Here is a 25,978-nt window from a genome sequence, read left to right as displayed (position 1 = left end):
TGGTTTCTGCAAAATGAAGGTGTCGATGAAAGGCAGATACGAAACAAAGAAAAGCAACGGCCCGGCCGTCGCCCTTGCAACGCTCAGTTTTAACGCCGGCGATGTCAAGCTCCGAGCTGTATGTATACTTAAAAAAAGGTTTCTTAAGTATCGGTTTCTTATCTACCAAACACAGTGTTATGTTTCTTATACTTTAATAAGCACATGCATGTATGTATATATGTGTTTCTATAACCTGAGTTGTTATATTATCCTTCTCAATGTGCTGAGATTATGTAATCTGTTTTCTGATTTCATGCATTAATTCCTGATGTAATCTATCTGGTTTCTGATTTCGTGCATTCCTGTTTTAGTGCTTTCATTCCTACAAGAGGACAACTTTGGACGGAACCCTGGTGCTCGATTCTGCAAACAAGCTGTCAGATAATCACGCGCTTGGCTCGAGAAATTGCAAGTTGAAGTACACTTATGTTCACGAAGGGGTGACAACATTTGAACCGTGCTACGATTTCGCGAAGAATTCTTGGGAGTTTGCAGTGGCACGGAAGGTTTATGGTGATCATGTGTTGAGGGCTTGGTACCAGACATCGAGTCAAGTGTTGGGACTAGAGTGGTCAAGAAACTCCAAGCAGAATGGTTCCTTCAAGGTACATACAGAAATTTTTGTTTTTGGGTTATTGATTGGTCTTTCAAATTAACGGCTTTCCCTATTTTGAGTAATGCTAACTACAGTCATGGAGTGTGTAAGTGCTGTACAGTCATTTTGAAAAAGAGTGGGATTCACTATTAAAAAATTAATTTCTTTTCATATGAATCTTGTATTTATTTATTTTTTTTCAAAGTGATTGCACGACGTTTGCACACTAGCTCACGACTGCAACTATCATTTCTACCATATTTTAATTAAGAATTATTGGATGTCTAAAGAAGTACGGATTTGTTTGTTTTCACACCTCATTATAATTTTTTTAAATTTTCACACAAAATAAAATAAATAATTCAACTTTTCTAAATCTTAAAACAAAAATAATATTAAAAAATATATCTAACAATATTTTATTCAACTTTTAATTTTAATTTCAACTCATCTTATTTGCAAAAACAAACGAGACCAATGAAAGGAATCTAGGCATATTAGGGTGTTTACCTGAGCTAAAGAAATCTATTTAAGTCTAGCTTTCCAGTTATATATATAGTACATGTGAAAGGAAGACAATTGGAATACCGGTTTTAGCCCCAATTCAACCGACTTTATAAAGGGAAGAAAGATATGCTGCGTTAAAAGTTTGGTCTTTCAAGACCAGGGGCAAAACACAACCGGAGGCCATTCGCCCCCTCTATAAATTAAGGGAGTACAACTCCCCACCCTAAGTTTTTCAAAAGAAAAGGAAAAAATGAGCTTATTGAGAGAAGGTGAGAAAAAGAATTCCTAAAGTGGGGTAAATTTCATGGGACTAGAAAGCGTATGTTTGCTTCCACCTTCTTTAAACTACCTTTCAACAAGGTAACTGGGGGTGACATTTATGCCTCCCGGGCTTCGAGCCCATTTCCAAAAGCCTAAGCTCACTCATGTGAATCCAGAAGGACTATTGAAGGCTTAAATTGGGAGCCCCATAGACAAAGGGCCCGAACCACGAGGCAAGACAGTCCTAAATCCACGGGAATAGGGCCCACAGTCGGACCCAAGCACTTTAACTAAAGGGGAAACATCTTTTCCGGTTAATGGGAGATCATGAGAGAAAGGCATAAAGGGCCATTGACCAAGGATAATGGCCACCATGTCACACCCTCCTATATATGGATCCATAAAGGTAACAAATCAGAGACTTGAACTCTGAACATACATTCTTTCCATATATCGTTATTAACTTAAGCATTGGAGCCTACGTAGGGCAACAAGCGCCATCCGCCATCCGCCATCCCATTCTATGATTGCAGGTCATCTGTACAGTTAGTGGTTTGAAACACGTCCTCAATAGTGGCACCGTCTATGGGATCTTAGTAGACTTCAACGTGATTTTTACATGCCAGTAGTCACACGATCACAAGCTGACCGGGATCCAAGACCGAGCACGACAGAAGAAGAAGGAAGGTTAGTAGATGGAAGGAGAGGTTGAGAAAAGTCATGGCCGTTGTGGAACAATTGCAGAAAGACAACGAGGAGCTAAGAAGGCAAAAGGACAACCCCCCGGCCTAGAATAGACAGCCTGAAGGTGATGTGCACAGTGAGGGAGGAGTTAGTAGTGAAGAGGTGGAAAAAAAAATATGCGCGACGAACTACGCGATCTGGTAGAGAAGGAAATGGCGAAGAGGATGGGCAGCTCCTCCTCTGTGGAGTAACTCACCTGAATGGACCTCCTTTATAGCGCAAAGCTCGTGGCATTCCCCCTACCGACTAGATTCAAAGTGTTGCAGATTGATTTATACGATAGGTCTAAAGATCCCATCGATCATCTCGAGAGCTTCAAGGCACACATGACTCTCCAAGGCTTTCCAAGGGAGATAGCTTGCTGCGCATTCCCGCTGACGCTGAGGGTAACAACGCTGGGATGGTTCGGGACCTTTCATCCTGGGTCAATTACTAGCTTTGAAGAGCTTGCTATGCAGTTTCTGACATAGTTTATGGCAAGCAGGAGATGTCGAAAACTGGCATCCTAGTTGCTAACCGTAAGACAGAAGGAAGAGGAGAGCCTGAAGACGTACTTGACGCACTTCAATAAAGAAAGGCTTACCACTGACGATTAGGACGAGAAGATCATGTTAGCAACGCTGTTGGGAGGAGTTTGGCCCTGAAGCCCATTCATGGCCTAACTGGCGCGACGGACTCCATCCACGCTAAGGGAGTTCATGGATAGAGCGAACGACTTTGTCAATGCAGAGGATACCTTACAAGCCTTGATCAAACCGCGAAAGCAAGAAGCAAAATTAGAGAGCAGGGACAAAAGCCGCGCCAAAGACAAAGACAGAAAGAAAAACGCACAAAGTTCAAATCATGATAGCATGCGAAACCGATAAGTCAGTCGCTAGAACCAGGGGCCCCGGCCCATGCACAACAATCTTAGTGTGCAGGAAAGCAGTAGAAGCTCGGGGAAGGAAGAACCCCTGTTCAAAAGGGACCAGCGTTACTGCACTTATCATCAAACCTACACCCATTGGATTGAGAAGTGTAGGACCCTCAAAAGACGAGTTGAAGGAATGACAGGAAGTGGAGAGCTGGAGAGAATGTTGGCCGATTACATCAAATCCCAGAGGGAGGAATATTGCGAGAGGCAAGGCGGGAGCCCCAAGCGCCACAGACAGGAGGAGAGATGGAGAGATAATTCCCCGCTACCCAGGAGGAGCCAAGGGTAGGCCCCCTAGGCGAAATTAGCAAGATAACAGGTGGGTTTGCTAGAGGCGGCACCATGATGTCTAGAAGGAAAACTCATGCCCGTAGGGCGAGATATCATGAGGTATACACGACAGATAGGCCGTGCAAGTACCAAAAGTCAGAAGCAACACCGACTATCTCTTTCGACGAGAAAGATTGTGAAGGGGTCGTATACCCCCATGACGACGCCCTGGTCATGACACTTGTGATCGCCAACTACACGACCAGGTGCATCTTGATCGACAACGGGAGTTCTGCCAACATCCTTTTCTGGATGCACTCACTAAAATGGGGATCAGCGCCGACAGGTTGCGACCATCGCCTTTGCCACTGAAGGGATTCTCAGGAGAAGCAGTCCAACCAGTAGGAGCCATCACACTCCTAGTAACAGCAGGGCAAGGCGCCCAGGTAGTTACCACCATGGTGGACTTCTTGGTGGTAAAGGCTCTGTCATCCTACAATGCCATAATAGGGTGCCCAACCCTCAATACCCTCAAAGCGGTCACTTCTACATATCACCTTAAGGTAAAGTTCCCGATAGACGCAGGAGTCGGTGAAGTCCGGGGTGAACATACATTAGCCCGAGAATGCTACGCCCAAGAGTTGAAGAATGGGGAGTTGATGCCTACATAATGGGTAGCCCAAGGGCGCGGGTGCCATTACAGCCGCCGCCTTCCCCACTGCTTACAAGCGAGGAACTAGACATGGAAACCAGGAACGAGGAGGATTTGATGCAGGCTGAGGTGAACGAGCCACTAAAGATAGTGTGGTTACCCCTGAATCGCCCAACTGGCAACACGAGAGTAGGCCTTCGGAATATCGAGAAGCCTTGAAGCAATTATTGATTAAGCATAGAGATGTGTTTGCCTGGAGCCATGAGGATATGCCCGGGATTGAAAATTCGATCATAGTGCATAGCCTTTGCGTCGATCTAGAGGCTAAGAAAGTGAGACAGAATAGAAGGTTGTTCAGCGCTGAGAAATGCACAACCATAGCAGAGGAAATAGATCGGCTCCTAGTAGTAGGCTTTGTACGTGAGGCAAATTACCCTTAGTGACTTTTCAACGTGGTATTGGTTAAGAAAGCAAATGACAAGTGGCGAATGTGTGTGGACTTCACCGACCTTAACAAAACTTGTCCAAAAGACAGTTTTCCATTGCCCCGGATCAACATCATCGTAAATGCCACAGCCGGACATCAATTTCTAAGCTTTATGGATGCCTACTCTGGATACAACCAAATCAGAATGAGTAAAACAAACGAGGAGAATAAGACATTCATAACTAACGAAGGACTTTACTGCTATCGAGTAATGTCCTTCGGACTGAAGAATGCAGGAGTAACGTACCAAATGTTGGTTAATCGAATATTCAAGTGCCATATTGGAAAAAACTATGGAGGTTTACATAGACGACCTGTTAGTAAAAGGTAAAGGGGCCGGTCACCACCTGACAGATCTTGAGGAGTCTTTTGCAGTGTTGCGAAAGTACAAGATGAAGTTGAACTCAGCTAAGTGCACCTTCGGAGTAAGCTCGGGTAAGTTCCTGGGGTTTATAGTCTTGCAGAGAGGAATAGAGGCCAACACCGAAAAGATATAAGCCATTCTGAGGATGGCACCGCCCCGAACCATCAATGATACCCAGTGCCTGGCAGGAAGGGTAGCAGCCTTGAACAGGGTCGTATCGTGGTCAACAGATAGGTGCCTCCCCTTTTTTTGAGTTTTAAAGCAGGTACACCCTTGGAATGAAGAGTGCGACCAGGCATTCAAAGAATTGAAGAAATACTCGGCCAACCCTCCCCTCTTGAAACAGCCCAACCAAGGAGACACTCTGCACGTATACTTGGTAGTATCCCCCCAAGCAGTATTGACCGTCTAGGTGAAAGAAGAAGAAGGAACTCAGGCGCCTGTGTATTACACGAGTCATGCCTTACAAGGCGTAGAGGTCAAATACCCGCGAATAGAAATGCTTGCATTTGCACTGATAGTAGCCACCAGAACATTGTGACTGCATTTTCAAACTCACCCCATCACAGTCCTGATGGAAAGCCCTCTTTGAAAAATACTACAGAAGCCGAACTCGTCCAGGCGCCTGGTCGCATGGTCAATAGAACTCAGCGAATTCGAAATTAGCTATGCACCCAGAAATGCAGTTAAAGGACAAGCCCTAGCAGATTTTGTGGCTAAATTCAGTGGTTTCCCTACCAAGGTCGTGGCACCCCTTCCAGACCAGCCCTGGACCATTTTTGTTGATGGGTCGGCACGCCAAACATGGGGTGGTATAGGGGTACACATTATCACGGAAACCAAACAGGAGCATTATTACATGGCAATGCTCACATTCAAAACCACCAATAACGAAGCAGAGTACGAAACCTTAATAGCAGGGTTATCCGCTGCCAAAGTGTTAGGTGCCAGACAAGTAGAGTTGAAAGCGGACTCCAAGATAGTGGTGAACCAGGTCATGGCGGCCTACGCCACTAAAGGGGAAAAACTCAAGAAATATCTCGAGCAAGCACTGGTGCTGCGCGACCAGTTCGAATACTTCTCTATAATGCAAATTTCGAGAGCAAGCAACATGGTCGTCGATAAGCTGCCAAGGCGGCATCAGCTAAGGACGAGGCAGAGTTACCATGAGAGGTATAGAGGAGACTGATCGAAGTACCAGCCATCGGGGTCGAAGTAGCATAGATAGGGTCCAAAATGCCAGGGTGGGCCGTTGAAGTGGAAGATTACCTGGAGACGGGAAAGCTTCCCAAAGGAAAGGAGGCGGCAAGAAAAATGAGAAAGAAGGCGGCATGGTTTGTTAAAGTCAACAGGGTCTTGTACAAAAGGGGATTCGCAATGCCCTTATTAAGGTGCATCTCACTCGGAGAAGCCCAGTACGTGCTTGCAGAAATACACGAGGGCGTCTGTGGGCATTGGCAAAAAAGGCCCTAAGGATAGTGTATTTTTGGCCCAACGCCCTTCGGGATGCCAAGTAGTTTGCCAAGAGATGCACCTAGTGCCAAGCTTACACCCCAGTTCCACATGGCCCGCCAGAGAAATTGTCATCCATCACCAAAGAAAGGCGGGATAAAGCACATGATAGTAGTGGTTGATTATTTTACAAAGTGGGCAAAGGCAGAAGCCCTAGCTACCATAAGGACTAAAGTCGTGACAAAGTTTTTACGGAAGAACGTCGTATGCAGATTCAAAATTTTAAGGGCCATCATCTCAAACAATTGGAAGCAATTCGACTTCGAGCATTACAAGGCGTGGTGTCAAGAACTCAAACAAGCAGAGTCAACAAACAAACCCCTACTCAGAATTTTAAAAAATAAATTAGGAAACCGAAAGGGCAATTGGGCATAAGAGTTGCCAGGAGTTTTGTGGGCTTATAGAACCTAGGTGAAAACCCCAACGGGAGAAACGCCATTCGCTCTTGCATACGGAAGCGAAGTGGTGGCCCCCACTGAAATTAGTTTACCAACTTACCAGACCAACCACTTTGATCAGCCAGAAAATGGCCGGGCTCTTGTTGAACAATGGGACCTTCTTGAAGAAGTAAGAGAAGAAGCAGAGGTTCCCCAGCAGCCTGCGTAGCACTAGCCTTAGATACTGAGAGTAGTTAGGTCGAAATGAACATCTCCTTTGCGAGGAAAGCTGAACAATACTTCAACAAGTGAGTCAAGCTGAGGTCATTTAAAGTCGGCAACCGAGTCTTAACAGAAGCAGGGGTCACTACCTATGATGGAGGGAAGCTTGGTCTACAATGGGACGGACCCTACATAGTGACCGCTAGCAACAACCCATGACCATATCGGCTCAAAGATAGGGAGGGAAGAGAGCTTCAACACCTATGGAACGCCGAGCATCTTAAAAGGTTTTACCCTTAGAAAAGTTTGTTTCCTTACGCATCAGTACTTATTTGTTTAGAAAAACTATTTTTGCTTTTATGTATGCTGTTGAGACTCAAGAAAATGAATCCCAAGTTAGCCACCAAAAGGTGCAATTCAACGGGCGCAAAGATCTTCCAGTGACCCCTTTACAAGTTAGCTACCAAATGATGCAATTCAATGGGCGCAAAGATCTTCCTGTGACCCCTCTACAAGTTAGCCACCAAAAGGTGCAATTAAATGGGCGTGAAGATCTTCCCGCAACCCTTCTACAAGTTAGCCACCAAACAGTGCAATTCAACTAGCAATTCAAAAGGTGTGGAGATCTTCCCATGACCCCTCTAAACGTTACCCACCAAAAGGTGTAATTCAACGGGTGCGGAGATCTTCCCACGACCCTCTACAAGTTAGCCACCAAAAGGTGCAATTCAACTAGCGTAAAGATCTTCCCGCAATCTCTTTACAAGTTAGCCACCAAACGGTGCAATTCAATGGGTACGAAGATCTTCCCGCGACCCTTTTACAAATTAGCCACCATAAGTTGCAACTCAACAGGAGCGAAGATCTTCCTGTGACCCCTCTCCAAGTTAGCCACCATGGGCGAGTTACACACTCACGGTGCAACTCAACAAGCGCCAAGATCTTCCGGCGACCCCTCTACAAATTAGCCACCAAAAGGTACAATTCAATGGGTGCGAAGATCTTCCCGCAACCCCTCTACAAGTTAGCCACCAAACGGCGCAACTCAACGTGCAATTCAACAAGCCCGGAGATCTTCCTATGACCCCTCTACAAGTTAGCCACCAAATGGTGTAATTCAACGGATGCAGAGATCTTCCCGCTACCCTCTGCAAGTTAGCCACCATATGGTGCAATTCAACGGGCACATAGATCTTCCCGTAAACCCTATACAAATTAGCCACCAAAAGGTGCAATTCAACGGGCACGAAGATCTTCTTGCGATCCATCTACACGCTAGCCACCAAACAGTGCAATTTAACAGGCACGAAGATCTTCCCGCGACCTATCTACAAGTTAGCCAACAAAAGGTGCAATTCAATGGGCGCAGAGATCTTCCCGCTAACCCTCTACAAATTAGCCACCATAAGGTGCAATTCAACGGGCGCAGAGTTCTCCCCGTGATCCCTCTACAAGTTAGCCACTAAAAGGTGCAATTCAGCTGGCGCAGAGACCTTCCTGTGACCCCTCTACAAGTTAGCCATCAAATAGTACAATTCAATGGGTGCGGAGATCTTCCCGTGACCCTTCTACAAATTAGCCACCATAAGGTGCAACTCCATGGGCGCAGAGATCTTCCTGTGAGCCCTCTCCAAGTTAGCCACCATGGGTGAGTTACACACTCGTGGTGCATCTCAAAGGGCATAGAGATCTTCCCGCGACCCATCTACAAGTTAGCCACGAAAAGCTGCAATTCAAAGGACGCAAAGATCTTCCTGTGACCCTTTTACAAGTTAGCCACCATACGATGCAATTCAACGGGTGCAAAGATCTTCCCGCGACCCCTCTACAAGTTAGCAACCTAACGGTGCAATTCAACGGGTGAGAAGATCTTCCCGCGACCCCTCTACAAGTTAGCCACCAAAAGGTGCAACTCAAAGGGCGCGGAGAACTTCTCAAGACCCCCCTCCAAGTTAGCCACCATGGGTGAGTTACACACTCGCGGTGCAGCTCAAAGGGCATGAAGATCTTCCCGCGACCTCTCTACAAGTTAGCCAAAAAAAGATGCAAGTCAATGGGCATAGAGATCTTCCCGCTACCCCTCTACAAGTTAGCCACCATAAGGTGCAATTCAACGAGCGCAGAGATCTTTCTGTGATCCCTCTATAAGTTAGCCACCAAAAGGTGCAATTCAACTGGAGCAGAGATCTTCCCGCGACCCTTCCACAAGTTAGCCACCAAACGGTGCAATTCAACTTGCAATTCAAAAGGTGTGGAGATCTTCCCGTGACCCCCCTAAACGTTAGCCACCAAAAGGTGTAATTCAACGGGCGCGAAGATCTTCCCCCGACCCCTCTACAAGTTAGCCACCAAAAGGTGCAATTCAACTGGTGCAAAGATGTTCCCTCAATCCCTCTACAAGTTAGCCACGAAACGGTGCAATTCAACTGGCGCAAAGATGTTCCCGCAATCCCTCTATAAGTTAGCCACCAAACGGTGCAATTCAACGGGCGCGGAGATCTTCCCGCGACCCTTTTACAAATTAGCCACCATAAGTTGCAACTCAGCAGGAGCGAAGATCTTCCTGTAACCCCTCTCCAAGTTAGCCACCATGGGTGAGTTACACACTCGCGGTGCAACTCAACGGGCGCCAAGATCTTCCCGTGACCCCTCTACAAATTAGCCACCAAAAGGTACAATTCAATGGGTGCGAAGATCTTCCCGCGACCCCTCTACAAGTTAGCCCCCAAACAGTGCAATTCAACAGGCATGGAGATCTTCCCGCGACCCCTCTACAAGTTAGCCACCAAATGGTGTAATTCAACGGGCTCAGAGATCTTCCCGCTACCCTCTACAAGTTAGCCACCATAGGGTGCAATTCAACGGGAGCATAGATCTTCCCGCAACCCCTATACAAATTAGCCACCAAAAGGTGCAATTCAACGGGCGTGAAGATCTTCTCGCGATCCCTCTACAAGCTAGCCACCAAACGGTGCAATTCAACAGGCACGGAGATCTTCCCGCGACCCATCTACAAGTTAGCCAACAAAAGGTATAATTCAATGGGCACAGAGATCTTCCCGCTACCCCTCTACAAGTTAGCCACCATAAGGTGCAATTCAACGGACACAGAGATCTCCCCGTGATCCCTCTACAAGTTAGCCACCAAAAGGTGCAATTCAACTGGCGCAGAGATCTTCCCGCGACCCCACTACAAGTTAGCCACCAAACAGTGCAATTCAATGGGTGTGGAGATCTTCCCGTGACCCCTCTACAAATTAGCCACCATAGGGTGCAACTCCATGGGCGCAGAGATCTGCCTGTGAGCCCTCTCCAAGTTACCCACCATGGGTGAGTTACACGCTCGTGGTGCATCTCAACGAGCGTAGAGATCTTCCCGCGACCCATCTACAAGTTAGCCACGAAAAGCTGCAATTCAAAAGACGCAAAGATCTTCCCGTGACCCCTTTACAAGTTAGCCACCATACGATGCAATTCAACGGGTGCAAAGATCTTCCCACGACCCCTCTATAAGTTAGCAACCTAACAGTGCAATTCAATGGGTGTTTTCCCGCGACCCCTCTACAAGTTAGCCACCAAAAGGTGCAATTCAAAGGGGAGATCTTCCCGCGACCCCTCTACAAGTTAGCCACCATAAGGTGCAACTCAACAGGCGAGGAGATCTTCTCGAGACCCCCCTCTAAGTTAGCCACCATGGATGAGTTACACACTCGCGGTGTAGCTCAACGGGCGGGAAGATCTTCTCGTGACCCCTCTACAAGTTAGCCAACAAAAGGTGCAATTCAATGGGCACAGAGATCTTCTTGCTATCCCTTTACAAGTTAGCCACCATAAGGTGCAATTCAATGGGCGCAGAGATCTCCCCGTGATCCCTCTACGAGTTAGCCACCAAAAGGTGCAATTCAACTGGCGCAGAGATCTTCCCGCAACCCCTCTACAAGTTAGCCACCAAATAGTGCAATTCAATGGGTGCAGAGATCTTCCTGTGACCCCTCTACAAATTAGCCACCATAAGGTGCAACTCCGCTTCGGAGATCTTCCTGTGAGCCCTCTCCAAGTTAGCCACCATGGGTGAGTTACACACTCGTGGTGCATCTCAACGGGCGTAGGATCTTCCCTGTGACCCATCTACAAGTTAGCCACGAAAAGCTGCAATTCAACGGACGCAAAGATCGTCCCGTGACCGCTTTACAAGTTAGCCACCATAAGATGCAATTCAACGGGTGCAGAGATCTTCCCACGACCCCTCTATAAGTTAGCAACCTAACGGTGAAATTTAACGGGTGCGAAGATCTTCCCGCGACCGCTCTACAAGTTAGCCACCAAAAGGTGCAATTCAACGGGAGCGGAGATCTTCCCGTGACCCCTCTACAAGTTAGCCACCATAAGGTGCAACTCAATAGGCGCGGAGATCTTCTCGAGACCCCCCTCCAAGTTAGCCACCATGGGTGAGTTACACACTCGCGGTACAGCTCAACAGGCACAAAGATCTTCCCGCGACCCCTCTACAAGTTAGCCACCAAAAGGTGCAATTCAACTGGCGCAGAGATCTTCCCACGACCCCTCTACAAGTTAGCCACCATAAGGTGCAACTCAACGGGCACAGAGATCTTCTCAAGACCCCCTTCCAAGTTAGCCACCATGGGTGAGTTACACACTGGCAATGTAGCTCAACGAGTGCGAAGCTCTTCTCGTGACCCCTCTCCAAGTTAGAATGACCTTGTGTCCAGTAGGAGTGAAATACTCAATCACAATCCATGTTAAGTATCGGTGAGATACTTGACCATAGTCCATGTTGAGTAAGGATTAATGAATTCTTAATTACAACTCACGTTGAGTTGGGATGAAATACTCAACCAAGACCCATGTTTAGTGGTTTAGACATACTACTAGGAGAGTTTTCTTATAAAATTTTATAACAATATAAATCATTAAAATTTTATTTTTCGGAATAAATTAACACGACCTACCATAAATAGTTCTGTCAACCTTACTTGAATATGCTATATGAATGGTTTTTTTTTTTTTTTTAAAGAAGAGACGAAGGCCACCTGTCCATGAGTGACCCCCTCTTAATTTTATTAAAAGCCCTCACTTGTGGCGGAAGAAAACTTTGGTAACATGCAGGACCTTTGGGATTTACAGATATTCAAATAAAACATCCCAAAAATCAAACCTATAAGAAAATAAACGATACAACAAAAAATAAAACCAAAACAAACTAAACAAGTCTAAACAACCAAAGAAACTAAGTCCTCAGATAGGCTAAGCCCAATATATCAAGACGAAGGATACCTCGCAACATCCGTGGCAAATTTCGATAGCCTTCGTAAGTCAAATTCCGACCCAAGTCACCTTGTCGTGCTAGGAAATCCGCTACTTGATTAGCTTCCAGAAATTGATGCACAGCCGTAAAATTAACTCCTTCAAGAGCCGAAAGTAAATCATCCCAATAATCCCATAAATACCACAACGTACACTTACCCGCATGAAGCCAAGAACCACCTTAGAATCACTTTCAATAATGACATTAAACAAATTAAGTCGTTTACATAGCCCAACTCCCTCTATAATAGCCCTTAACTCAGCCCCATTATTAGTACCTTGGCCAAAATGAATAGAATAAGCTCCCCGTACCGTACCAACTCCATCTTTAATCACTCCCCCTCCGCCTGAACTCCCGAGATTGCCACGGCAACTCCCATCAGAGTTTAGTTTGAACCAGCCCGCAGGAGGTCTTTGCCAGGCCACCAATTGATGCCGATGGATCCACTGAACTGGAAGGTCTAATTGTAGTTCCTGCAAAATCTTCTTATCCTGCATAGATAGAGAGTTAGAAACACTAAGATCCCCAGCAAGACAACAAAGCCAGTATTTAACTGACGGTTACACGAGTAGCACTGTCATGTACCCCTTCCATTCTAGCTTTACACCTTCTCATCCAAAATTGCCAAGATATCAAGCACGGTAATAAACCAGTTAAGACGGCTTTAGCAAAAGCCTTCTTAGCACAAGGAAACCACACCAATAGTCTAGCTTTCCATTGCATCTGGCGCATGCAAGGAACTCCCAACAAAGTGCTCGCAAACTCCCAGACCCTCGTCGCCACTTCACCAGTGCATAAAATATGATCAATGCTCTCACCAGCTTTCCGAACACAACAGTTGCAACTTGCTCTAGCATGCACCTGCTCATCTACTGCAAGACAACTATAATAGGCTTTCCAAATGCAAATGGAAACGCATTTCAGTAACAAGTGATGCCAAATCCATTCCTTTCCTTGCAGTTATTCACCTTTCTTCCTAATCACGTCCCATGCGCTGGCAGTGGAGAAAATACCATCTTTGGATGGCATCCACACATAAATATCAGATCTTGAGTTACCCGCACGGGAGTTATGAAGGATTTCCATGGTGGTCTCTTCCCCAACTAGATCTGTCAAACGATCCACATCCCAAGCATCATCACGCCAACACCCATTTATTCAAAGATTAGAGTTTATAATTTCCTCTACCTGCATAAAAAGTGGCCCCGAAGCTAACTACCTATCATACCAAAAAGAAGCGTTGCCTCATTGTACTATAACTTTGACATTGTTGTAGACCTCTGGAAAGATTGATAAAATGGACCTCCAAAACGAGACCCTTGATGACTCCCAGCAGCTAAAGAAAAGTGACTCTCCTTAATGTACTTTGCACGGAAAAAATCCGTCAACAAAGAATTAGTGGCCATCAATCTAAATGCAAATTTCATATGGAGCACACATTGAACCTCCTTGAAATCTTTCACCCCCAATCCATCCTCCCCTGTTGGCAAACACAGTTTTGGCCAAGCTCGCCATTTCATCTTATTAATTCCATTGACTTGCCCCCAGAAGTTGATGTGAGCAATGGAAGCCAACGACACATTAATCTCTGAGAAAATATGAACATGCATACTCGCAAGCACATGCCTCAAGAGATCAATCTACCCCCTTGAGAAGTAGCTTGAATTTCCAACCTGCTACCTTCTTCCTTACTTTTTTCACAAAAGGTTCAATGATTCTAGTTGTTAATCTTCCCGACACAAGAGGTGCCCCCAAATAGGTGATCGGAAATTTTCCTTCTCAAAAACCAGTAAGTCTCAATAACGCACAAATCCGAGAAGAAGAGACGTGCTTGGATGGAAAGAGCAGACTTTTCTTAATTAACTACCCAAACCAACCTTCATAAATGCTAAGAATCTCGACAAGTCTCTTAATAGACTGTTTACCACATTAACAAAAATCAATAGATCATCTGCATTATATAAGTGAGAATCAAAGGAACCCCTACTGGATGATGAAACCTACCAAAATTCTTCTTAAGCAGTCGCATCAAAACTTCTTCCATCACAATGAATAAATAAGGAGATAGAGGGTCTCCTTACCGTAGACCACGATTAGGTTTGGAAGAACCTTTAAAAGTATCATTCATCATTACTGAAACCAAGGTGATTTATACATTCCCCAACTAACCGAAAAAACCGGAGGAGAAACCAAAGTTGAAGTTGAAGTTCAAGATTTTTTAATCTCGCCTCCTGAATAATAATCTCCACTCTACCAAAAGCATTTTTATTCCAAGCTCGTAAGGCCAACTTGGTTCTCTTGAGGCGTATAGCCAGTTTCAAAAGTCCAGTTGTAGAATCCGATCTATTCCATGCCTCTTCAACACAAGCCAAAAAACCATCATGAGAGCACCGCATATTCTAAAACCTGAAAGGAGAAGGACCATATGAAAATGAGGTCTATCAAAATGCACAACCATCGGGCAGTGGTCAGAGGTTTTCCTCTTCAAATACTCCAGATGAGCATAAAGAAACTGAGTGGTGCAAGCATTATTAATGACTGCCCTATCCAATTCAGCCCAGCTTCTAGAACTTCCCTTATGCCTATTACACCAAGACATATGATTCCCACAACTAGAAAGATCAACAAGGCCACAATGATCGAGGCAGTCATTAAACTTTGCCATAGAAGCCAGTGGCCGAGGATTGCCGCAAATATGTTCCGAATCATTGCGAATGATATTAAAATCCCCCACAACAACCCAGGGTTGCTCCACCACCTGAACCTCGGCGAGTTCCCTCCATAAACCTCTTCTGTCAACTTGAGAACATTTAGCATAAAACAAAAGAAACAAGAATTTTTTTGTTATCTAAATTAAACCACCCCGTAATCGATTGAGCCGAGCAGCATAAAAATTCAAAAATATCAGAGTCCCTCCAAAAAATCCAAAGCTTCCCTCCTCTACCACATTGGAACACCAACGAGGAAAGTTAAGGAAACTACCAAGTGTAGACATACGAACCTCTCTGCAAATGGTTCCGAGATCACAACTAGAGAAGCATTATATTTTGGCACTAAACTCTTCAGTCGTTTTCTAGACAGACCTAAGCCCCGTACGTTCCAATAGAAAATAGATTCAATCATAAATTAAACTTTTGAGACCAGGTGGGAACCCGTTGTGATTTGCGCACTGCCTTACCTACTAGCTCCTTTGATGTTCTAGAAATATGACTCGGTTCCACATCTAAATCGTAGCCTTTAGTCTTCCCCAACACAGACGAAATTTCCCCTAGTCACGGTCAGAAACAGAACCTTGCACAAACGCCACCCCCTGAGCTTCCTCATCCTGAGGCAAAAAAGCTACTTCTGCATGACTAGCAATGTTATGCAGACTGCACAACTCAACCAGACTGACCATTATTTCATGCAAAATAGGATTGCATCGATCAACATTGCACCTAACTCCTCACCCTTCGCCGCATTGCACTGAACATTACTCCCCACGTTCTCATGCAAATCTCTATTCTGCACCATAACTTGCACCATTACACCCTTGCTTGATGCCTCAGGCAATCCTTTGGCACCTCAACTGGCACAAAATTTTGAAGAACAATCTGCTGCACATTCTCTTGCACATCCAGCACAACCTGGCCGTTAACCACATTCTGCCCAAAAACTTGCATCTCATGCACCACCTAGCCATCAACCACAGATATCTTCTCTGCCTCCCTCCAAATAATTGTTCAGGATCCTCTGTATTATTTGGTAGAACCACATTCTGCCCAGAAACTTGCATCTCATGCACCACTTGGCCATCAACCACAGATATCTTCTCTGCCTCCCCTACAACCACTAGTTTAGGATCCTTTGTAATAGGCAATTCCATCTGAACCTCCGGAGACTCGCCCTTACTAGGTTTAAATACTTGTCACAAGATCGATTTTTGCTTCCTTTGACCATCAGCCTTTCATCTCTCACCAACCCTACAAACCATAGAAGTATGTCCCTGATGATAATATTTGTGACAATAGAATCCAGCTTTTTCATACCATACCTTCTGCCAAATAATCTTCGATGGGGATAAAACAATGGGAAAACCCTGCACTAGTTCCACTGATAAATCCACTTCTACACAAATTCTAGCACCCGATGCTCTAGTTCTGTTAAGGGTAGCATTATCAGTCCCAAGATAACGTCCAAATTAAGTAGCTAGGATCTACAAACAATCCTTTTGATATAGTTGCATCAACAAACCTGGTAAATAAATCCATTGAGGAGCCAATGGTGATTCTTTAGCAAAATCAAAATCTTTCATCCATTTGAACAATTGGAAAACAGAGCCCTCCAACAATCTCCCTTCACATGCCCATCCATGCACAAAATCACGTTTATTCTTCATCAGAATAAGCACATGCAAATCATCTATAAAACTGATTGTAGGAATATCTACCAATCCCCATGTCTTAACCACTGCCAAACGGATCTTATCGATAGCAGGACGAGTACGCATAAACTTCATGATGAGAGCGAAATGGAAATCCTCTGCCGCCTTCACCATTTCAGGTTCTGTAAAAATAAACCCCAGATCACAGTTAATATCCAGTGGAAAACGCATAGGAGTTTTGAAACCAGAGAATTCTCCCGATTTGACCAATACCTGGGCATAAGAAGGACCATTTACAGCATTCCCCGTCAACGGCAATGCCATCAGAGGGGCAGGGACGCCGACTCAAGGCAGCCCTAGGAGCAGAATTCGAAAAAAAGAACAAAAAAGGAAAGTTCGTTAAAAATAGAACTACCAAAAACAGAACCACAAAATCGCCTCAAAATCGCTTTGTAACAGACGCCTTCACTCACCCCCCAGTTCATTATAATACATGCTTATTCTATATGAATGGTTAGGTGTTAAGTTATGTCTTAATGTCTAAGGTTCAAGTGGTATGCTCAAGTGGTAAAGGCTTGGTCTTGGTAGTATGCTCTCTCCAAGGTCAACGTTCGAATCTTATTGGATACAAACAATCTCTAGGGGCCATTGGATTGAGGGGTTTTTTCTCTTGAATTACACGAGGTACACTTACGGAAAACTCCTTACTGAGAGCCTGTACACCCCTGGATTAGTTGGTACACTGTTTTTCTTCGATACTCGGTCCTAATGAAGTACCTTATTATCTTGGTCAACAGGACTAGAACGACCCCACAACATTTAAAATATACTTCTTTTTCTCTATTTCAATCACTGTAAAAAAAAAAAAAATCTCTCTCTCTCTCTCTCCCTCCCTCCCTCCCTCCTTCCTTTCGGAGAACAGAGGGTTGGGAGGGGCTATCCCTTGTATAGAGGGGACAAATGGGTTGTGTTTTCACTCTAGTCTTATCTCATTAGATTTTTAACACGTTAACCAAGTCACAGGGGCTGCTATTTTTTTTCCCTTCAACTACACATGATAAATCCACCTTGGGCAGTTAAACTGAGGGTAAAAAGAAATAAGTTCAAGTTATTATATGCTTATTGCGGTCTGTACCTGAACCTTTCAGATGAATTAAACTGAAGAAATTGATTGCAGGCGTGGTTCCCCCAGCCCAAAACTTATATTTTAATAAGAAGGTCTTGGTAATTTCTGTTGATGGAAATTTATTGATTTCGAATGTCTTAGTAAGACATGTTGTTAATTGCTATAAAAATATAAGCATATCATCTTTGACATGTTTTTAGGTAATAAGTTTTCGTGAATGACATGCATTTAAGTGATAATTAATTGCTCTTGTATATTTTCTGTGTATTTAGGCTCTTGCCTATTCTTTTTATCAATAAAAATTTGTTTACCGATAAGAAAACTAAAAACGAGGGTTCCAAGATCGTCAGGACGCAATAATAGTGTTTTTTTGTTCTTTCTTTTCAGCATGAAATTGGATTGAGGAACCATGCTTCTTGCTTTAGTAGTGTTGTAAGAATTTTTGAAATTGGTGTTTGTCATGGTGCTGCTGTAGGATTGATTAGCAATAACATTGTTCAAGGACATGGTTATCAAAAATCCATGTTAAAATCTTGCAATTAGGCCCAAAATAGCTGTACTGAAATACTGCAGTAAATTTTCTCAAGTTGAAAACATCCTTTTTCCTCTAATTTAATTAAGTCAGACATCATCCTTTTCCTTTTCTTAACTCGAAGGGGTTGGCCCAAAGTGCTAAAATCTTTGATCTTGGGGTGTCATTCCCGCCAAGGTCCAATATCCAATATTTATTTAGAGCCACACCTCCTGGTGAAAAGTCAGTGATTTAACCAGTTCAATGTAGGGAAACTTCCAAAGGTGCGATACATGAGACCGGATTTACTCTGCAGGAGTAGGTCCGAAAGGCCCTGCCTTGGAGAGGTTTCCCGACATAAAATATATAAATATATATTTATATATATTCTAGCATTATGAATTCATGGTCAAAAAGCTTTTGGAAATGTTAAGATTTGCTTGTCTGCTTCTTAGGACTATTTTCATGGTGCAAAATGAATGTTTGTAATTAACTTTCAAATGTTTGGATGTCTAGCTGAGGGTTTATGAGATCTACAATGCTCATATAATCTAGTGATGTCTGCACTTCACTTTCAACCCTGAGTGAGAATTTTCAGAGAAAATTTAAAATTGGTTTGTATTGTTAGTTGACAATTTGCTGGATTTCCACTTTTTTAGTGTCTTGTTTTTCCCAAATTTTAGCATCCGTCAATTTGGCTGAGGAGAAAAAGGTGCCTAAACTAATCGTTGAGAGTACTTGGAATTTTGGAGATTTGATCGCCTCAGAACACATTTTTTGAAATTTCTAAAGATCAGTCAGACAGCTAGCTTTCTGATGGTTTCAATCCCCGAAACCTTGGGCATCTCTACGAACACTGTATATTCATAAGTGAACTGATGTCCTGGTAAGGGCCAGCTCAATGGCATTGATTCTCAATTGTTTGTTTCTTTTTTGAAATATGGTGAATTGCATAACGACTTTCCCATCTCTCAACTTAGCTTGTTTAGGATCTCAGATGAGATACAAAATTCTCATTTCATCTCATCACATCTTATTTCCAAACATAATTCAAATACAAAAATTTTCAAATTAATCATTACAACTTTTTCAAACTTTCAAATAAAAAATAAAAAATAATTCCAACTTTTTCAAATCCTCATACAAAAAAAATATTATAAACTATGTATTTTTATAATAGTTTTTTATTCAATTTTTTCTCTTCTTTATCCAAATTTAAAAAATACTCAACTCAAACTATCTTTACTATATATAAAATTATTATCTCATCTCACTCTCCAAACTAGCAGCCGCATTCATCTCTCTCATTAGTATTTCTAATGGAAGAATTGTCACGTGGCTCAAAATTTACGGGTCATGGTCTCGATAAGGTGGCGCTTGGGTTATGTGAATGAATCGTGATACTCGCATAGGGTTTGGGTTTTTACATGAAATGGAAATACAGTGGTCAATACTGTTTATATACTGTTCATATTCCGCATAAAAACATTGTGATCAAATCATTTTTGCTAAGTCGATTTGGATTTTGACGTCAGGACTAGTGATAGCGGGCTTTGGTGGTAAACTTCCATTTCTTGTTAGTTGTTACGGATCCATATAAGAACATCTTCGTTGTACTAGGGGAAGTGTGTTTGAAATTTTTTCAAATGTCTCTGGAGAGGGTAAAAAGGCCCATTCCAAAAGTTTGAGACCCCATGATCTGAAATAGGCCCATCGATCTGGCAAAGTGAAGATAACAACTTTTAGTGGGCTTGTCCCACAAGTGAGAGACCTGTTCGGCACCCGACCAAAAAGTAATGAGATGCCGACAAAGGTGGCCAAGGGTGACATACGCCGACCTGTCAGCCGCCTTGAATCATCACCAGCGTGTGGCGACCAGGAAGCATGTGAGAGAAGTTATTACCACCATTCACCTGGGAAAATGAAGGTAGGCACCACCAGGACAGGCCGAGGGGACACAAACTCCTCAAGTCCCTAAAAACAACCACTAGGAAGCGTGCGAGAGAGGCAACCATGACTCATACACTGAGAAATGAAAGGTGGGTGCCGTTGTAGTAGACTGAAAAGCAACCGAAATGATGGTCGTGAAGCAGCAACTGTAGGAATGCGTGCCAAAAGAACAACCATGGTTCTCCCCGCGCAGAGAAAGAGGGACTTGTCGGACTTGATTGAGGGATCGCCGAGATGTGAGTCAAAGCTCAACAGCATATTAATTATTTCCTTTAGGGTATCACACCCCCTAGGTGATTCACGTGCATGAAGCATGAGGCATGATGGGACAACTACTTGGGAATGGAAGCAACAACACCCCAAACTACCTATTATAAAAGTTTACTTAAGGTATGATCAAAACTCCTTGGTGGATTTGATGGATGGATAGACGAGGCTGGCAGTGGAGCAACCATGGATGGTAGTGGACGTCATACCTCAATCAACGCCAAGGGCATCCTTAAAGGAAATCGAGGAAGGGACACTGGGTTTGTTGTACGCCCTAGCAACCTCCATGGGGGGTTTCTTCCCCTTGCATGTGGGAGGAGGGCTAGGGGAACGCTTTCGTGTCGGGGTGGCTTTTGACCCCATTGGTATGGCATGGTCATAAAAAATAATGACCAAGAGGAGGTAAAAATTCCCTTATATTTTCGTCCCCAATAAGAGCCTTTGAAAGGACATCAAAAGGATGATTGTTCACCCATTCTTTGACAAGGACAATACGACGTAACTCCGTATAGCTTTATCATCAGGAACTACCTCCCATATGGCCTGAATGAGGAACTCACGATGATTTACTTGTTTGATAAAAATTTCCACCCTCGGCCGAACGGGAAGAAAATTTTGGAAGGCCAATCTTTGACCTTGTGGTAACGCTGCTCCAAGGAGATGAGGGCATGCATCGCCTTGAAACTGCAAATGTTCCCCTCACATTTTATGAGGTTATAAGCCAGAAGAAAGTCACCGCTAGTAAGGTCAGCGTGCTCCTGGTCTAATTCTAATAAAGCTCGTCGCGAGATGACACAGCAACACATCAAGATTCTCCAAGCATTTAGGTGGAGCTAAGAGGGGGCCAATACGAGACAATCTAGCAAGTCACTAACGGGGCGAGGGAAGGGTAGCCTCAACCCATAAGAGAGCATGTTGGGGAAGAGGCCAACCTTCGAGGCATAAAAACCACTATGTCGGGGACACGAATGATGGAAGCCAGCGATGACAAAAACTTGGGGGTGACATCTAAGCGCCAGTTGTACCCAATGTAGAATTACTCCCCGGTGTGAACCTCGGGCAAATCCAAGTCTCCGAGAATTTGGATTGAATAGCCTTCTTGGGAGCCATTAAGGTGGAGATTGACAAAAGTGATGAAGGAGGAAGAGAATCGAGCGAAGGGAAGGAAAGATTAGAGCATAAAGAGAAAACATTGTGGTGAAAGAGAGAAAGGAGGGTAGAACCACATTTAATATAAGGGAAAAGTGACGGTTGGCTTCCGCGCCCACATGTCAGAAAGGGGATATGGAAGGGTTCAAATCCTGTGAAACACACGATACAAAATGACAAGGGAAAGCCAAACTACATATCAAGACAGGTTTGAGGAGTCTAGTCGATAGGCCGAGATGGGTAAAAATGTAAAAGGGGGAGAAAGATGAAAGAAGAGGGAAAATTAAATTCTCATCAAACTGGTTCAATGAGAATTAGCAGGTTAATGAAGAGGGTAAAAAAGGCCAATCCCAAGAGTCTGAGACCCCATGATCTAAAGAGGCCCATTAGTATGGCAAAGCGAAGATAACAGCCTTTGGTGGGCTTGCTCCACAAGTGAGAGGCCTATTCGGCTCGGAATAAGAGTAATGAGACACCAACAGAGGTGGCTAGGGGTGACATACGCCGTCTTGTCAGTTGTCTTGAATTGTCACTAGCATGTTCCGACCAGGAAGGGTGTGGGAGAAGTTATAACCACCATTCACCTAGGAAAAGGAAAGCGAGCGCCACCTGGACAGGCCGAGGGGACCCAAACTCCTCAAGTCCTAGAAAAAAACCGCTAGGAAGCTTGAGGGAGAGGTAACCATGACTCATACACTGAGGAAGGAAAGGTGGGCACTGTCGCAGCAGGCTATGAAGCAACGGAAATGATGGTCGTGAAGCAGTAGTTGTGGGAATGTGTGCCGAAAGAACAACCATGGTTCTCCCCACGAAGAGAGGGAGGGACTCGTCGTACCTGATTGAGGGGGCGCCGAGACATGAGTCAGAGCTTAATGCTACATTAATTATTTCCTTTAGGGTATCCTGCCCCTAACTGATTCACGTGCACAAAGCCTGAGGCATAATGGGACAGCTCCATGGGAATGGAAGCAACATCACTCCAAACTACCTAGTATAAAAGCTCACTCAAGGTATGATCAAACTCACAGAATTTAAGGCAAAGAAAACACTTCCTAAGAATGAAAACTAACTTAAGCATCAAAGGGTCACCGACCACCCCGAGCTCCCTTCTTTATTTGTATGTTTGCAGATCCCTTAATCCACCTCGTAGTTGTCCGAGGAGTTCCTCCTGGTATGTACGAAACACATCCAAAACAGTCTCCTGGTATGCTAGGCCTACCGAATGTGTCCCGAGAAGTGTATTCTAATTTTTTTTTTTTTTTTTTTGTATGGAAATTGGAATAAGGCAATTCTATTTGGAGGGAGATTCAAAACAGGTCGTGGACCAAGTGATCCAAGGTTGTCCTAACTGGAGCTTAGGTGGTTGCCTCATATCAGATGCCAAAGCTGTTCTAATCCAAGCTGCTGATTGGTCTATCTCTCATGTATAATCGGGAGGCTAATATGGCAGCTCATAAGCTGGCCCAAGCGGCCCTTGAATGCACTGAAGATCTCTATGACATCGAAATATGCCCCCCCTTGCATCCTTCAGGTGGTTACTGAGGAAATGAGGCATTGATCCTGTTATTTTCCTTTGTTATATTGGTTCATCTTGTATATGGCTGGTTTGATTAATGAGATCAGTTTATTATCAAAAAAAAAAAAAAGCATTACCCTTCGAGCATTACGTCATCCATTTCGTGGGCACAAGCTTTTGAAACTTAAATAGGGGCAATGTTTGCCTCGCAATGATCCAGGGCTAGTCAAGGCCATAATAGTTCCATCTCCGATTCTAAAGAATCGTGATAGATGCACAGGTGTACGAAAGGGAAAAAATAGATTTTAAAAAATTAGCACTGGTCACTTGAGCATTGAACAGTATACTAACAATGCGATTTTTTTTTCTCTTTCCTTACCAAGATATCTAATCCACGAGGGAGTGAATTCGGGATTATACCTTCCGATCTCAGTCTCAATAAAGACCTTACATGTGTCAATATGGTATCTCAATGATGAAGTACCTTATTTTTTAGAATGACGTAATAAAGTCTTACCACAATAATTCTGTACAACTCTTTCATCATTGGGATCCTCATTGTCAATCTTAAAAAAATACAGCCATACATCCGATATATTCCGAGATCTTTTAATAGGAAGGCGAACATGAGAATGAGTAGTTGTAGGTAGAGAACTACCCAAATGAATTACACTATGGATTGATTCAGACCCTGACGAAGACACAGTAGCACTAGGCTCCGTGACTGCAATTTGAGATAAATAAAGTATCATTAATATATATATATCAATATATATCAAATAATTCATACCAAGGAAAAAATCACAAAACTTCCTTAAAGATGTTGCTACTTAATAGCATATAAATGATAGACACAGAGGCAAAGGAATATGAGTCTAGTACTCAACCAACTCTAAGTTTGAATCCCAACTAATTGGGGTCGGCTACAAGGTTCCTTTTAGGTATGAGAGTTCTAGTCATTTAAGTGAATTAAAAATAATCCACAAGACAATTTGACAGGGAGAGAATAAGCTAGTTTTGCCACAGCTACATAGGTATAACTACGCTAGCCAAAATTGACAACATCTGAGGGATAAGACAAACATACATAAACATAAGCTAGGGTTCGATGCAATTCAAGGCAGTTTGTCCAACAGAGTGTTTCTGTTGCAGGCTCTAAGCAAAGCTACTAGGTAAGAGAATAGAGTATCACGTTGCCTAGCATCCATGAAGAACGCACACCTGTGGGAAAAAAAGTTCACCATGCAACAGGTCCCACCTAAAAGATTTTACTCAAGTTGTTTATGACCAGATATTTCCTGCGAATATTTTTGTAGTCATTTCTAGAACTATACCAGACTTACTAAACCCAAAAAATAAGCTTCACTAAAAAATAATTCACGTTTATGATTTACCCAAATTTATATTTAACAAAAATAATGGGACCCCAAGAAACAAACTCCTTAGCTACCTTGAAGGCCAAACTATGCCAGAACTCCAATTTATGTCAAAACTCCTCGTAACACCCATATACTAATCTTCTGAACACAAGGACGCAAAGGCCCAACAGAGCCAAGACTCATTTGAAGTATGCATGTAATGAAATTGAGCAGAAAAACTTCAGGGTGCTTGACAACATTGTTCTTCAACGTGAACCCATTGCAAAGACCAAGCATATACAGTATATCAATCAATCATGAATGCGCATATCAATCAGAAAGAAAAAGAAGTGAGCCCAATCTTCAGCATAAACCAAAAAAAAGAGTAGGACAACATCAGGAACAGCCCGGTATCAACTACGAAAAAACTAAGGAGACCAAAAATCAAAATAGATAAATCGGAAAGCCTAGGAATCGAAAACCCATAATACCCAAAAGTTAAACAACCAAGATAAACCCAAACTCAAGAACCCTAACAGTTCAAATCATCCATACCTTCTATCCGAGAGAGAGATTGAGACACCGAGAGTGAGAACTAAGAGGGCTAAGACTGCGAGAGGGCTAAGTGCGAGAGGCAGAGTGCGAGAGGGCTGAGTGTGAGTTTGTGAGAGGGCATAGTGCGAGAGGGCTAGCGTTTGAGTGTAAGAAAACGTGTTATTGATAAAAGAAAAACGGTCGGGTAACTCGGCATTTTCGGGTCGGATCAGGTAAGTGGCTTAAATGTACACCCCTACATATAATACACAATATAAAATTTAAATAGAATATTAACTAATAGTAAATTTAAAGAGCAAAGGTAACAAATATGCAAACTCAGTCTTTTAATAAGGTGATCATTTCCAAATTCCCTATTCAATCTCCTTCAGATAGAGATGGAAACTTAGTTCACCTTTGAGCAATACTATTTCAAAGGATTCGTATAGAGCACCTTATCCACTACAATCACCTTACGAGTGATGATTCAGCTATTCCCTACATAGAACTTTGACCACACTCACAAGAGTTACAGACACCATTTTAATGTTTATATAAGAGCAAATAGTGGATAAGTTATTAGAGCACACTCCTAAATAAGTTAAATAAAATAATACAATTCAAATTATATATCCCTCAAAACGAACAAGCGTTAAAGCTCAATGCTTGAAAAGAGAGATTGAAAGCTTTTGATGAATAAATGTTGTAAAGCTTATAGTTGTTGTGTAATTCTAAAGATCTTGAATGCGCTATTTATAGATACATAGGATTTCATTTTTAAATTTTGAAAAGATTCAAATGTAAAAAAGGAGCATCATTCATTTTTTCAAAATTTTTCAAACAAAAATTACTTCTTTTCGTAATTGCCAAACAACATCATTCAGTTCTCAAGTTTTTCAAACAAAACCTTGTACTTTTTGTATATGTCAAAA

At 43.3% G+C, this 25,978-nt stretch overlaps 1 protein-coding gene across 1 annotated transcript; it reads left to right on the top strand.

Annotated features, from left to right (window-relative positions):
• The first annotated feature begins 13 nt into the window (after positions 1-13).
• LOC121242218 (outer envelope pore protein 24, chloroplastic-like) lies at positions 14-19,053 on the top strand. Its single transcript, XM_041140109.1, has 4 exons — positions 14-118; positions 354-647; positions 1,939-1,945; positions 18,956-19,053. The coding sequence occupies exons 1-4, from the start codon at positions 14-16 to the stop codon at positions 19,051-19,053; spliced, it is 504 nt and encodes a 167-aa protein (XP_040996043.1).
• Positions 19,054-25,978: the final 6,925 nt, after the last annotated feature.

This window comes from Juglans microcarpa x Juglans regia, chromosome 8D (assembly GCF_004785595.1).
Source record: "Juglans microcarpa x Juglans regia isolate MS1-56 chromosome 8D, Jm3101_v1.0, whole genome shotgun sequence".
In the NCBI taxonomy this organism is placed as follows: Eukaryota; Viridiplantae; Streptophyta; class Magnoliopsida; order Fagales; family Juglandaceae; genus Juglans; species Juglans microcarpa x Juglans regia.
This window is presented reverse-complemented; position numbering and strand designations above follow the sequence as displayed.